Here is a 14,144-nt window from a genome sequence, read left to right on the forward strand (position 1 = left end):
GCCATGTGTGTGCAGAGTAGCTTAATCAGTGACTGCATGAGAAACGACCATCCATAACCAGACTTGTAAAGTGAAAGTAGTAACTGCACAGAGTGAGCTTAGACAAAGGCTTTTAAAACAAATAGGTTTGAAAGGCTTCTGAGACCAATCATAATGACTGGCACAACTGAACCCGACTGTCGAAGAAGAAAACTGGATCATCTGTTTTCAGTATTAATGAATGAGACAAGAGTCTTACACAAAAAGGGGGTTTGTAGAGTAAAACAAACTTAGCAAAATAAATTTCACTGAATGAAATTTGCTGTAATACTATTACCAGTATCAAACAAAGCAAAAACAAATATAGCAAAATATAATGTATATAAAGCTCAATGACGAGGTTTTGATTTTTAAACTGTTGCTGTGTTGCTGGAATGGAAATCTCATGCTCAGGGAACTTTCCATTAAACTACTGGATCCGCACGGTGACTTAAAATAGAAAATTACATTCAAGATCACTGGGGCTTGGAGCAGGCCTCCTCAATTACCACGCTAACTCTCACGCTGAATTTGTTAAAGAGCAGAGGAGATTTAACCTGAACTGGCCTGGTCTTTAATCAGAAGAGGCAGTTTGGAGTCACACCTTCACAGCTGCTTGTCGTGTTACGTGAGCAGGTAGAGAGATGATGCTGATTGAGCAGCATGCCCCGCTGTTATGTGTGATGTGGATGGAAACCAACGGCCACATTCCTTTGTCTTGCAGACAAAGGTTAACTATTTCTGCTCTGCATCACAGTCACCTTCCCTTCCACTACCAGACACAAAATGGCGTCACGTAGCTGCTATCTGCTTTCACATCAAATGTTGCTATAAAAAGAAGATTTCAAGCACAGCACTTACGTCTGTTAGGATTTTATAACTGAGTATAAAGAAATAAGGGGGTCAAAAATTGAATTTGCATGTGTTAGGGTGTCATACAGATGGAAGTTCCTTGTCAGGACAAGCCTGTGTCATACCAATCTAACATTAACAATTAGTCGCATATGATCATATCTGAGCTAACACAGCCTAGTTAAAGTGAAAGCTCAAATAATCAGAGTACTCATTTCATTTAATGAAAGTTTCAGCTGTTTTGCTGCTTAGTTGTTTATTAATCCCTGTCTGCAATAATCATCTGTAATCTTAACCTGTCTGTTATACATTCGCCAACAAAAACAGAACAGAATCAACAAAAACGTGTTACCCATGCTGGCAAAATGAGTTGGAAAGTGCACAGGCTGCATTGCAAAAATATGTGAAAATATAGATTTTTTGCTATAATTGAGATTAGCATAAAAAATGAGTTTATAAAGACACCATCCAGCACTCCCAGTAACTAAAATACCATGTCATCTTCCTGATCTACCTTTAAATCAAGGTTTGTCTTCAGAATAGTTCTTTTTTATTCCTTTTAAGATTTCCATGCCAGCTGCCATAGTGCCAGACAATCCCTTTGTATAATGTTTGGTGTCATTGTGAAGCTCGAGGATTCCTCTTTCTAAATATAGGGCAGTAATATCACTCCAAACCAGCTTTCATACCAGCATTAAAACAATATTTCTGCCAGGCCAGGTGATATATCACCAAAAAATTAAACAAACTCTGTATCATTTTGAAGGTATGGAGATAGAGAGTTTGAAAATAATAACACAATATTGTAAAACTCCTCATTGTGACTCATTTTGCCAGCAGCGGTCACATATTCTCATGAAAGAGAAGATAGAACTTATTAACCCACTATAAAACTTCAAGCATCCAGCAAATGGTTTCTATGGTTTAAAAAAAGGTTTTTCTTTAGTAACAGAGCACTCTGTGTTCTGACACCTCCTGATTTACATATTAAAAATGGGTGTATTCCCGCACACACGATAAACTGGCATTATGCCTACCTTGTTGGAGCAGCAGACAAGTTTTTGCGTGACAACAAAGAGCAAACTGCACTCTAGCATGATTAGGATGGCATGAGGCTACTTTACATAACGACCATATAAGTAAATAATAATATGAGGCAAGTGTTATTTAAGGAAGATAAAACTTATCAAAGATACAACTTTTACAAATATGATATTAAGTATTTAATCAGTGTCTTCAAGATTATCTGTGACCATAAAACAGCAACAATCTTCAGATTAGTTTATTGCATCAAATTCACATCTATGAATCAAATCACTTATTGTCTCACTTCTCAGTACCAAGAGGTTGCTTTAATTTTGGTAACCTCATCAAATCAAACTGAAACAATTAAGCACACAGGTCTTCTAGAGATTAAACAATCATAAAAATCCTATAAATATGAAAAGTACAATAAATAAAATGAAATATCCACAACAACCAGACAGCAAATACCAAAGGTCTCGATTTGATAAGAAAGCATGCCATTCTCAACAAACAAGGGGTGGAGAGGAAATAACCCGCCAAAACACTGACATCATGGTCCATTTGATATAGAATGTGTTCAACCATGATCTGATAAGTTATAAAAAAAGAAAAAAGCCAAGGATGAAAGAATGGCATCAATAGCAGTGAGTGATCAGATCAACAGGTAAGACAAAGAAACAAAGCCTTTTGGAGAAGAAAAATTTAAGAAATTTAAATAATTATAATACTGACATCATAACATTATTAGAAAGTATTACTGTGTTCAATAAAATATCAGGTGATGGAACTTTAGAGCTGTAACTTTTACAATTAAAAAAAATACCAAGGCAATGTTAAACTATAATAAATAAACTACAATAGTACTGGAAAAAGTTATGCAACTGAGGAAAATAACTTCAGTCTATATGTTTTGGAAAAAGAATAGGTCAACCAGAACAAGTCTCCCCACTAACTTGCCTAACAGGCTGGGTCTGAAAATCTGCCTACAAATTCCCCCTATTTGAAAGAAGGGAAAAAACAGCCATTCTAGGAGAGCTGCAGATGAGTCACCATCATGGCAGATGCACTTCGAGAGCCGCCAGCAGGAGTGGATCTCTGCCACTCATACCTGTGATCAAAATGACTTACAGCACAGGTGCCGAACCATAATGAACTCAGAATGAAGCGATAAAAAGCAGAACGAGCTCAGCCACGCTTTAAGACCTGTTGGTGTTGAGTTCTTTGCTTGTGGGAGTGTGTTTGGGTAAGGTCTTAGCCAGTCAAAACAGCGCAGACAGGAGCTCTTTATCTGGGCGTATAGGAAGCTTGATGGAGGTCAGCAGGGCCAGGAGACACTCTGAAAACTAAACCTGGTAACCTTTGCTGCAGTACAAACCCCGTAAATTATTCATAACACTCAAGAGTTGATTGGCATAGTTAAAAAGAAAAACAAAAAACAAAATAAAAATACTTCACAGACTATTACTTTTCTCAGGTAAGGCTACTCGGCTAATTAAAAAAAAAACAAGAAAAAGTTTAAATAGCTGTCACTAATGAAAAAATGGTATCAAAAATAACCTCCATACCGAATAAAATCCTAAATGGACTGCATCTCTATAAAAAGTGCTGACACCTGCTTTCAACAGACCAAACTATAGAGAGCATCAAGCACCAATGTATTACTGTAAATTATTGTTTAAATAGTACTTTGCAATCTAGAATTTAAATTGATGCATCATATCTGTTTCTCCTTCTTTTTATTTGTGTATCTTCTCTTTTTTTTCCATGACATTTGCTCTCTTACTCCTTGACTTCATCTCTCTTTTGCTCTGCATTCCTGAAGGGGATGGGCAGCATGCAAAGACATGCCCTTGCTCCCTGCACATACATATTAGTCAAACAAAAAGACTGAAGAGAAGCACAAACTGCATTAAAAAGTAAGCCTTAAGAGGTCAAAAGGATGAGTTCTATTAGGTTTCAGTTTGGTTGGACTTGGCTTTTCTTGTTTGCGAGGTCGATATGTGCACTTCGTGAGCAAACACATTAGGCTTTAAATTCATGGTCCATTTAACACCAGCAATGACTTTAAAGAAAAAATACCTGTCTGCATAAATGTCTCACAGAAATCAGGTCAGTTTGGATTTTAAAAGGTTGGTGTTCAAAGTCATGGCATGCAGGTGGTTGCTGTTGAAACAAAAGTGCACACAGGAGGCAACATTCCCTCAGAAGAAAGGTTTTATTGGAAACAAGACAGGAGATGAGAAATACCAGACTCCAGTCCAGACGTTTATAAATTACCATCTCCGTGGATATAGATGGATCAATGTCAGCCAGAATGTGCTAAAATAGAACATGAAGAGATTGAATTGGAAGATTGGAACAGGATCTGAGATTAAAGGAGGTTTTTCTTCCAAGTTAGAGGTGTGAAAAGATGGGTAAACAAGTGAAAACTAGAAAGGGGAGATGAATTTAAAATCTTTGGACGATAAGAGTGAAAGAGTTTGGATCAGGGTAGGAGACTGTCACAGCATGCCTTGAGCTCCCGCTGCACTCCTCCTCCCTGCATTCCTTAGAAGAGAAGACTCTCTATCCACTGTACACTTTGCCATTTTGGTAGCCAAACACCTGTCAATCAAATGCAAGTCTTTGCACACAAACAACAGATATGTACCCGAGTCTAACGGATCATCGGCATTGCCTCCAAGAAGCTAAATGTAATTTTTTTAAAACGGTTTTGGCAAGTTTTTCTTTTCAACAAGAACTGCTTTTTATTGATTTTCAGTATCAACATTTTTTTACCCAATTATAATTAATAAAATAAATTATTTAACAAAATGCATGCAAAGTTAAAGGGTTAATCAGTGCCGAGTCTACATTCTTATACATTGGCAGCTGGTCGCAAAGACAATTTGTCCTCACGTCTGCAGCTGAAAAGTAACGATGCTTTATTCTGCAAATGGCCACAGCTCTGCAGGCAAGGTCACTCCTTCGGTGTCAAGAGATCAATCACATGACAAGAGTCAGGAAAAAAGGCAGGTGCACTCTTTAATTAACAGAGGAGTAAGGAGACAGCTCGTTCAGGCAATTTAAATAAAAATGAACAAAGCATGAACCCCACTGTTTGGCACAAGACTTCTAAATGACATATGAGTACTTAAAGTGCAATTATGTCTAGCTTTTTATGCATTTGCATTGCTTGCCTTAAAAGGTAGTTAATCTTCTAAAACTTTACTCAACTGCAAAAACAAGATGGGAAAGAATGCCTCTCTTTTAGGGAAGTTTGCGATAACCTTGGCCCGGAGGCCTGAAGACACCCAAGCTTGCCGATTTCCCAACTGCAGATAAAATTCAGAACATTTCTGAACCAAACCAAAACATCACCTGCAGATTACAGCTCCAGTGAATCACAGCAGTGTGCAATGCTGGTTTGGCATTAGTAATCAAACTTGAGGGAGGGTAAAGTTCCACATGTTATTCCCTGAGATATGACTCAAGTGTGGGAACAACAGTGCCATCTACTGGTACAATGACTTTACCTAAAATTTTATATCACCCAAGTCAAGTCAAATACTGAATATGCATTACAGAGTAGCAATAAGACTTTGCAGATAAAAAAAGAATAACTTTTGCATGAAAATTGAGGCGAGAAAAGTAATAAAGATAGCTCCAAACCTTGAAGCAGGTCTTTCACTGCAGACACATCTCATATCACTGGACTACTGAAGGTTTCATAACAGTTTGCTCCAATGTATGCGTATGAATGTGTGTGAATGAGAAAAATAGAGAGACAAAATGAGACAGAGAAACACACAGAGAGTGTTTTGTGTGCCTTTTTCTGACCCTTGAAACTGAACCAGGACTATGCTGACATCATAGACACCAGCATCATTCGAAGGTTCTAAAACCTGAGTTATTTTCCACTCCTGGTGTTACTTTGGAAAATTCACACAAGAAAATATATTTAAACAAAGAAGCCAAAAGCAAAAAAAATGTTCAAGCAAAAGTTGCAATATAAACCAAATGTAAGTGAGGTTAGGAGGCTTGAATGGCAGAGTTTGACGTAAGGAAGAGGTGCATTAGGGAAAAAGGGGGGGTTGCGGTCAGACAGACTGATGTTTGCTCTGAGGAACAAGAGGTACTCTGTGAGCCGATTTGAGTTTGCGTAAGTGTAAGAGAAGTATAGAATAAAGTGGAGAGGGTTAGATATAGAGGACAGAGCATCATGGAAAAAGAAGGTGGCTGAAAAAGGATTTTGGGGTTGCACCCATATTTGCACAGGATGTATGAGACGGAGTATTATTGGTTTGAGTATGGGGCTTCAAGACGAACAGAGCCCTCTTTTCATGGTCCAAAAAGAAACATTGCTCTCCTCCATCCCTCACTGTTGATGAAAAGCTTTCAGTTAAAGAAATAAAACTTTACTGAATCAAGTAAGAAAAATGAGAGAAAAGATGCCACTCTTTCTCATGACTCTGGGAAAATGAAACTAAAATAAATCAGTGATGAGACTGACTGTGAGTCTTAAAAACAATGAGGGTTTAGGGGTTCTGGCATAGTTTGGGTGGTTCTCCATTTTCTGCTCCAAAGCTGCCTTGCCTTGATTCAGCTCATTAACTTCAAAATGAGGGAGTTTAGTCACAGACTTCCTATCGGGGGGAATGTAGACAAACGTACCCTATAGCACTTCCAAGAAAAGATACGCACCACAGCACAAACTGTACAATGCACAGAATGTTCCCCTAACATGTAAACCAATTTGACATCCTCAAGGCAATTTATACAAAAACAAAAACTAAATGACAGATGTTGAAGAATCTTTTCACCACTGGTGAAACTCTAGAGAACATAAATTCTTTAAATCTAACAAAGCATGAACAAATCGATTGTGATGTGGGGAGAAATGTGCAAACTTTAAACTACATAAAGACTGGTGTGGCTCTGTGTCACCCTGAGGCCTGCCTTAATAAATTTCAGTCCACAAAAATGATTGAAAGAAAACAGCTGATAAGATCAACGCACTGCCTTAAGAGCATATGCTAAATTGCATTAGTCTGCTTCTTAACACACACCAGTCTGTTTCTAGGTATGTTACGTAACTATGCACCTTCTCAGTCTGGGAGATAAAAGCAACAGCAAACAGACATAAGGGATGAAAGCAGTGGTTTGGGGGACCCTTTTCCCAGAGGAAAAGTCTCCAATTTCCTGCTATGGCAGACCAGTTTCAACTCAGACCGTCTGGCATGCTGGAGTTTGATTTGTTATTTTACCCCGGCCAATGTCCTGCTCCACTTTAACCCAAAGAGCGTGGAGATGACCCCATCTGAGTTTACCCAATTCAAGATATGGACAGTAAAAGCTGTAAGTTTCTTTTTTGCTGCCCAATAAAACCTATTGACTGATGCATTTTTAATGAAATTTATAATAAAAAAGAGCTCTTACAAAGTAAATAAAGCAGTGTTTTAAGAGAATTTAAATGATTGTCAATTTTGCTCATCAAGATTTGAAATTTTGAAGAAAAAAAAAAAGTAAATTGAGTTATATGTAAATAGGACTTGTCTTTGGCTCAGAGAATGATGTTGGCCTCAAATTAAACACTCTACAGTCCTGTACAATTTCTAACAATATATCTCACTTTGTGCATTCATCTACATTAATGTTTTCTGTACAGTTCTGTCTGAAGAGCATTACTCAAGATGTCTCCGCAGGCTCGGAAGGTCAGGTAGGCTTTAAGGGAAAAAGACAAACAAAAAAAAAAATCAAGAACCGTCAAACCAATCTGCTGCTTTGCTTATCACAACAGCCACTCGGTCAAAGGGGGGAACAAGGTCATTTTCAGCAAACAGTACAGCTAGTGCCTCTCGGTTCAGACATCAATCCTGTGAGTGGAGCTTTTCATAAAAATAATCACTTCTCTGACTAACAACGTGCTTGATTGAAAACCATCATCAAAAATCTATAGCACAAAAGAATGTCTAAATATTTGTTTTGTTCTACTCAAAAGCCTAACAATGGAAGGATAATTAAAAGTGAAAAATACCAAACAAAAACATCCCGTGTTCCCAAAAGTGTTTGTTTACTCGAAGATCTTAGGACAACAAGAAAAACTAAGAAAAAAAGGGACAAAGAAAACCAAATCCCCCTCCTTGATGACTAGACAAGAACTGGCCTCAGTCTGCTGACAGAGGAAACTCTGGTGCATTGTGAGAGTTTGATTAAAAGTATGAGTGATGAAAGCGTAGGAAGCAGTCACACCCAGGAGCTTCCTAAGAGGTGAAGAGAAGCATGTGACTCAATGAGGCCAACGGCTGATCAAACCAAGCTGGTGGAAAATATGAGCGAGTCATTGGGCCTTGCAGATCAGGTTAGTGCATTTTAACCTCTAATTTGCACAGGTCTGTGCTTGTGCAACAGCTCTACTGACTACAGAGGAAGTATGATCTTTCAGAACGTAATTGCATTAAAACCCCTTCAATCTAACAACAGACGTTCAGAAACAAGGGGCAGGGATGGTTCATCTGCAGCAAACCTCATTGTATTTGCACGCCCATATTGAGATTAATATTTAGTTTGAAGTTCTTCTACCTCAAGATATATTTTGTGTGTCTAAGGATAGATGTAGAAACAAAGACACCAAATGTTATGAAAATTCCAAGATAAAACCACACATGTTCGACTCCTTGGGGGCATTGCTGACATGACAGTGTAACCGCAGTGAAGCGCCTACTCATTGTCAGAGACATGCAAGGAGAAAATACTGGATTATATTCCTGTCAGTCATCCTAAAGACAAAACAAATGATTCTAAGACAACAAAACTTCAACTGGATATGCAGGTTGGCATTACTCCCCCTTGTAAACATACATTTCCTAACAATGCATATTGTACAAACAAACGACATGCTTAATGCCCTCATTCAGTTGGTAAATGGGAAAGGGAAGGAAGTGGATGGAGGACGCAATTATTCTAAGAACGAAAATAATGAGTTGGACAGAAAGGAGAGAGAGGACGTCAATTCAATACATCTCTCTGAAGCAGCAAGAGGGAGGTAAAGTGTGCTCCTCACTTTTCTGACAATGTTCAGTTTCCTTCTCCTCCCACTGATCCTACGCTAAAAAGATGAGCTGCTGCGAGAGCAATATAAGCTGATCCTTCTGTGAGAAAAGGAGATCAGTAGCTATTAAAGCTCTAAAGCAGCACATGCATAGATTTAAGTATCTCTGCATAAGTCTATGTCATGAGATTCAGTTGTAAACAAGCTTCTGATTGGCTGAGGAATGTCCCACCTGGGAAGATGGGCTTATGCAGTGACATCATGGCTCCTTGTTGGGGGAAGGGTGCACATCTGCCTGCACCACAAAAGGCATCAAGAAAAAGCCAAACAACAACAAAAAAAAGACTGAAAGAAGAGTTCTGGTTCTATTATGATCAAGTGAGAGTTTAATGATTATTTGGATGCTCACTGCAGTCAAGTGGTAGTACAGTTGCTTTTGTTCGAAGCAGAGAGAATATGAAGTTTTACCTGCTTAACACCAATCTCTATAATAAATTAGACTGTATTAGACTCCCCCCTGTTCCCTAGCCATGCCTGGGACAAACTCGATAAACAGGAAGTGAGGCGCCCAGGTCCTTCCTGTTTCCCTTTAAATGGGCCCCCTGTTCCCAGCAGCCAAACGGAGAAGTCGTGGACTGCTCCAACCAGTGCAATGACCAGTTTTCATGCCACCTTTAGAGCCCATACAAAGTCTGCAGGCACAGTGACTCTGGTAGCGAATTCTGCCTGACCCTTTTCCTGCCACCTGACTAACACACACACACACACACACATATACTAAACCAAAAAACAATGAAAACAATGACACCATTAAGACTTGCCAATTGGACCACAACTCAGCTTTTACAAATTTTCAATGCCTACAGGGCACCTGTTACCACAAATAACGTTTTTATTGGACATTTGCCTGCTAGAGATTAGGAAATTTTAACTTTGACAGAATAGCTGAATTTCTCTTAGTTTGAGCTCAGAATTTAATGATCTTAGCAGATGCAAAAATGAATAAACTTATTAAAGAAGACTTGCAAACAGGTGCAGTGCGTGTGACTTTGTGTGCTGACTGTGAGGATCTAAATGTGGAGGTGAGGTTACTGCAAGGCCATCTCCTTCTCCTCTTCCTCCTGAGCCAGCAGAACAAAGCGGGTCCTGAAAACGCACACAAACTGGATTATGCAACTGGTCTCGTGAGTGAGGTGAGGTCTGCCCTCTGCACTGATTGGGGTTCAGGTGAAACTCAAGAGGAACAGTCAGCTAGATCAAGAATGATAAATCTCGTAAATGTTTACCAAAAAAAAGTGAATAAGCTCAATAATATTTTTAAATAGAGAAAAAGAAAATTTAAAAAATGATTTTATTTGAGGTAATCTACACAAGCCTTTAATGAGAGGGAAAACAAAAATTTGAAAAAAGTTGTAAAAAACCAAAACAAAAATAAAATCTCTACATAAAACCAGGTTGGTTCTTGAACTCACTTGCGTTTGTAAAAGAGTATAAAAAATGAAACCAGCTGAGGTAAAAGGGTCAACATAAAAAAAAAAAAAAACCTGATTACATTTTCATTCAGACGATAATCTTGTTCTTCTCCAAAACTGGTTTTCAATGGACCATCAAACAATCTTAAAATATCAAGACTGATATTGCTGTTTAGTTTAATGTCTAAGCAATCTTGAAAGGTTACAATGATGAATCAGGTCATTTGAACAGGAAAGCCTTTAAAATTTTTCATTCAGCTCTTCCAGAAAAAGCTTTTTAATGGATTATAAATTCATTTACGTTGTAATCTAACCCCTCCCCAACAAAATCAACTGTTTTATCTGGATTTGGGTCGGGGCCGGCCCGTGTGAGAGCCGAGCAGCCACAGGACGAGGGAGTCTGCTGGGTGGAGGGGAAGGAGTGCAGGGTCTGTTGGTGGAGAATGGTGCTGTTGTCTCAGCTCTGTGGAGGCAGCCAGGTCTGCTCAAGAGTGCCTAATGAGACACACATGGCAACCGGTAGGGTCTGGTCTGCTAATACAACACACACTGTGATGATACACTCACCGCTATTGTTCCACGGCACACATTATAAAATTTACCAACTGATCCACTGCAAGCTCGTCATGTGCCGGAGCCTCGAGGCCTGAATGATCTTGTGCTTCGGGAACAAGTCAATGTTCAGAAACATTAACCTTTTTAAATCAAAGGAAAAATAGACTTTTTATATGTCATACTCTGTGTATGAAGGGATTACCTTCTCTTAACCTTTGACATTGTTATTGACAAAAGCAGAATGAAAATAAAAGCCGTAAAATGGCAGCGGGAGCTGCTTTAGGACTGCTGTGGGAAAAGGAAACCATAGAAAAAATTATCTTGTGAGCTTGTGTCTGTATGTACAGTAAAAGTCTGGTTTCCACTGAGGTACTGCAACAAATTTTAGTACAATTTTAGTTAAACACTATAAGACCTTGTTCAGAAATTGGGAATTTATTCCTATATTAAACACTGAGCTAAACTACCAAACTGCTGAGGGAAACTTGGACATATTTTAGAAACTAAAATGCATATGGTTCAACTAATTTAGCATTAAAAAAAATTAAAAAAAACTTCCAGCAAGGAGCACAAGACTGTTTAGTCTCAAACGGCAAGTAATAGAAATCCAAATGACTTCACTGTTAAAAAGCTTTTTAACTTGATGTGTTAAAGATCTAATAGTAGTCACTTTTACTGTTTTTTTATGTTAAGAGATATAGAGATGTATCAAGCAGTTAATAGACACTGTACTTTTTTTTCTGAAAAAGTAAAAACATTTCAAAAATCATAAAATTTCTACTAAGAAAAAATATTGGAAAAAAAATTAGTTGCTAAAATCAATTTGGATCTCCTATAGCAGTCATTTTTCATGAGTTTATGTCAGTGAACTGAAAACTGCAGCTCTGATGGCCATCAAACATCATCAGCATGACTTTCTCTGGCTGTAATCATTCTTCTTTACTTTTTTTTTTAAACCAAAATTACCCTGTCAGCAACCAAGTAAAACATGAAAAACATCAAGATAATGTAGAAGATAGTAGTGATGTGCAAAAAACGTTTATGTAGCTCACAAATGCAAAAGCACTTTCCTCTTGAATGCCAGGATGCTTGAATATTACAATAAAACAAGATGAACTGTGGTACTCTGTTTACCTGACTGGGCTAATAATGGTGAGACTGATCTGTGAACAAAAAGTGCTCCAGACTCTACAAAAAAAATCAACAACACAGCAGCCAATAAATGTTCCAACAGTTTTATTTTTAAAAAGATTACTAGCTTTAGATGTGACAGTGTTTGAAAGAGTGTCTGTGGACTTTTTTAATTTCCACACAAAGCTACTGCTGAAAGCTGAAATGCCAGACCCAGGGGACCAAGGGCTGACTGGAACTGAGGTCAACAAGGACTCGTTGAGGTGGGTGTGCCTCCAAAAACTCACATCAATTAAAGCATATATAATCACCTCCAAGCCATCTCATTGGGTAGAAGGCATGGGAGATTAAAAGCCAAAAATAGACCTGACAGTCTATTTTGGCTTAATGAGCCCATGAGACATTAATGTCCAAGTCCCACCCTCCCTTCATATTGTAAGTGAAGGAAAAAAGAACATTTGTACTTCTGGCGTGAGTCCTCCTTCACAAGGCTTCTGTGTGTATTTCACTGAAGCCCACAGCATTTAACACATGTGGAGCCACAGATTTAAATGGCACACACATAACCAGCACTCTGTTATTCAAGCTCAGAGTTTCTGTAAAGCAAAGTTCTGTATCACAGTGAGGAATAATGTAATCCAGCTGTGCTGTGTGTGCCTGCGTTAAAGCTACAATTTTACCCTCACCATCAAAATGCTCCTTTAGAGTTGGAAAGATATATTTAGACTTTATACAACATTTAAGACACGATCAGGCTGACTTATCCCACAACCACAAAAGACCAGAAACAGATCATTTCTGCTTCGACTGCCAGACAGTTGAAACTAAAACCTTTTCAGCTTCACTCTCGAAAACAAGGAATGGTTCTATATGGGCCAGTGACTCAGTAAAAGTTTTTAAACTAAACTCTGCAACACAGAACAGCTGAACCAAGCTCGTGTAAAGTTTACAGGATGGGAAGTAAATGTTAAAAGAAGGGCAAAAGTCTGTGGAGTCCAGCTCAAACAACAAACACAGAAGAAAAAGGCAAAACACATTCCCATCCCTTATACGGGAACACCGTGTCCCAAACAAACAGTGCTGCGCTGCCAAAAGGGGCACGCTGCAGGATGAGAGGAAAAGTTGGGGAAGCTTGACCAGATAGCTGCCTTTTGGCTGCATTCCATTTCTTTCCAACTAGTCATCACTTGTAATCCAAACAAACCTTGTTACCAGCAACATGTCACCCTCCTCTCTAGCTGTCTATAGGAGACTGGCTGTGTGCCACTGCTGTCCCCATGTCCGCAACTTCCTCTCTCCTTCCCTCCTCCTCCTCATCCTCCTCCTCCTCCTCCCCTCCCACAGTTTAAGATACCTCTAGTGTCTGACTACAGCAGAATCTCAACTGCTACGGCAGCACTGTCCTTAAATGTCTCCTCCAAACCGCAGCACAATAACAGGGAACGTGAGCTTTGGGAAAGAGGAGAAGTAAAGGAAAGTATGATCTTTTAAGCTGAGGAATGCTGTAATAAGTACATTTTAATGACAGTAAAGACGAAGGAAATTCAAGAAATTAAACAGCTACCTATAAAAGAAGCAGTCACAGCACACAAGCACCCCCATCCAGCAGGTGATGAAGCCGAGCCGAGGTGACGATGTGCTGACCAACAGCTCTTTTTTTGCCTCCTGTTCTGCCTCCCAGTCTGTGCTCCTCTTCTGCAAACTGGGCTACAGGTGCACCAGCTCCAGCTCAGCACTTTGTGGCATCATAAGGCTCCATCATAAACGTGGGTCACAAAACAATGGACCACAGCACGCAGGCAAAGACAAGACTTTCAAAAAATTAAAAAAAAAAATCACAAGCAAAGACTTCTGACCACGTCGCTCTTTCTGCCTCCTTACCAACTACTCAACTGCCTGCCTGACTTTCACACTCTCGCTCCTTCTCTCCCTGCCTCCTTCTCTCTCTCTCTCTCTCTCTCTCTCTCTCTCTCTCTCTCTCTCTCTCTCTCTCTCTCTCTCTCTCTCTTACTGGCTCCCACTTGAAAGGCGGGAAGATTAGCTTGGCAAACAGAGTCCCA

General features: G+C 39.1%; 1 protein-coding gene across 3 annotated transcripts in view; it reads right to left on the bottom strand.

Annotated features, from left to right (window-relative positions):
* Positions 1-14,144, bottom strand: part of mob2a (MOB kinase activator 2a) — a 54,460-nt gene that overhangs the window by 14,733 nt on the left and 25,583 nt on the right. The window contains exon 1 of one of the 3 annotated variants that reach the window (XM_017418971.3): positions 13,649-13,924. The exons of the other annotated variants lie outside the window; for them this stretch is intronic. Within the exon in view, the coding sequence (XP_017274460.1) occupies positions 13,649-13,686 (38 nt within the window). The 5' untranslated portion in view covers positions 13,687-13,924. Of the gene's footprint in view, positions 1-13,648; positions 13,925-14,144 lie in introns of those variants that run through there. 3 annotated transcript variants of the gene reach the window in all.

Source organism: Kryptolebias marmoratus, linkage group LG11, assembly GCF_001649575.2.
Source record: "Kryptolebias marmoratus isolate JLee-2015 linkage group LG11, ASM164957v2, whole genome shotgun sequence".
NCBI lineage: Eukaryota > Metazoa > Chordata > Actinopteri > Cyprinodontiformes > Rivulidae > Kryptolebias > Kryptolebias marmoratus.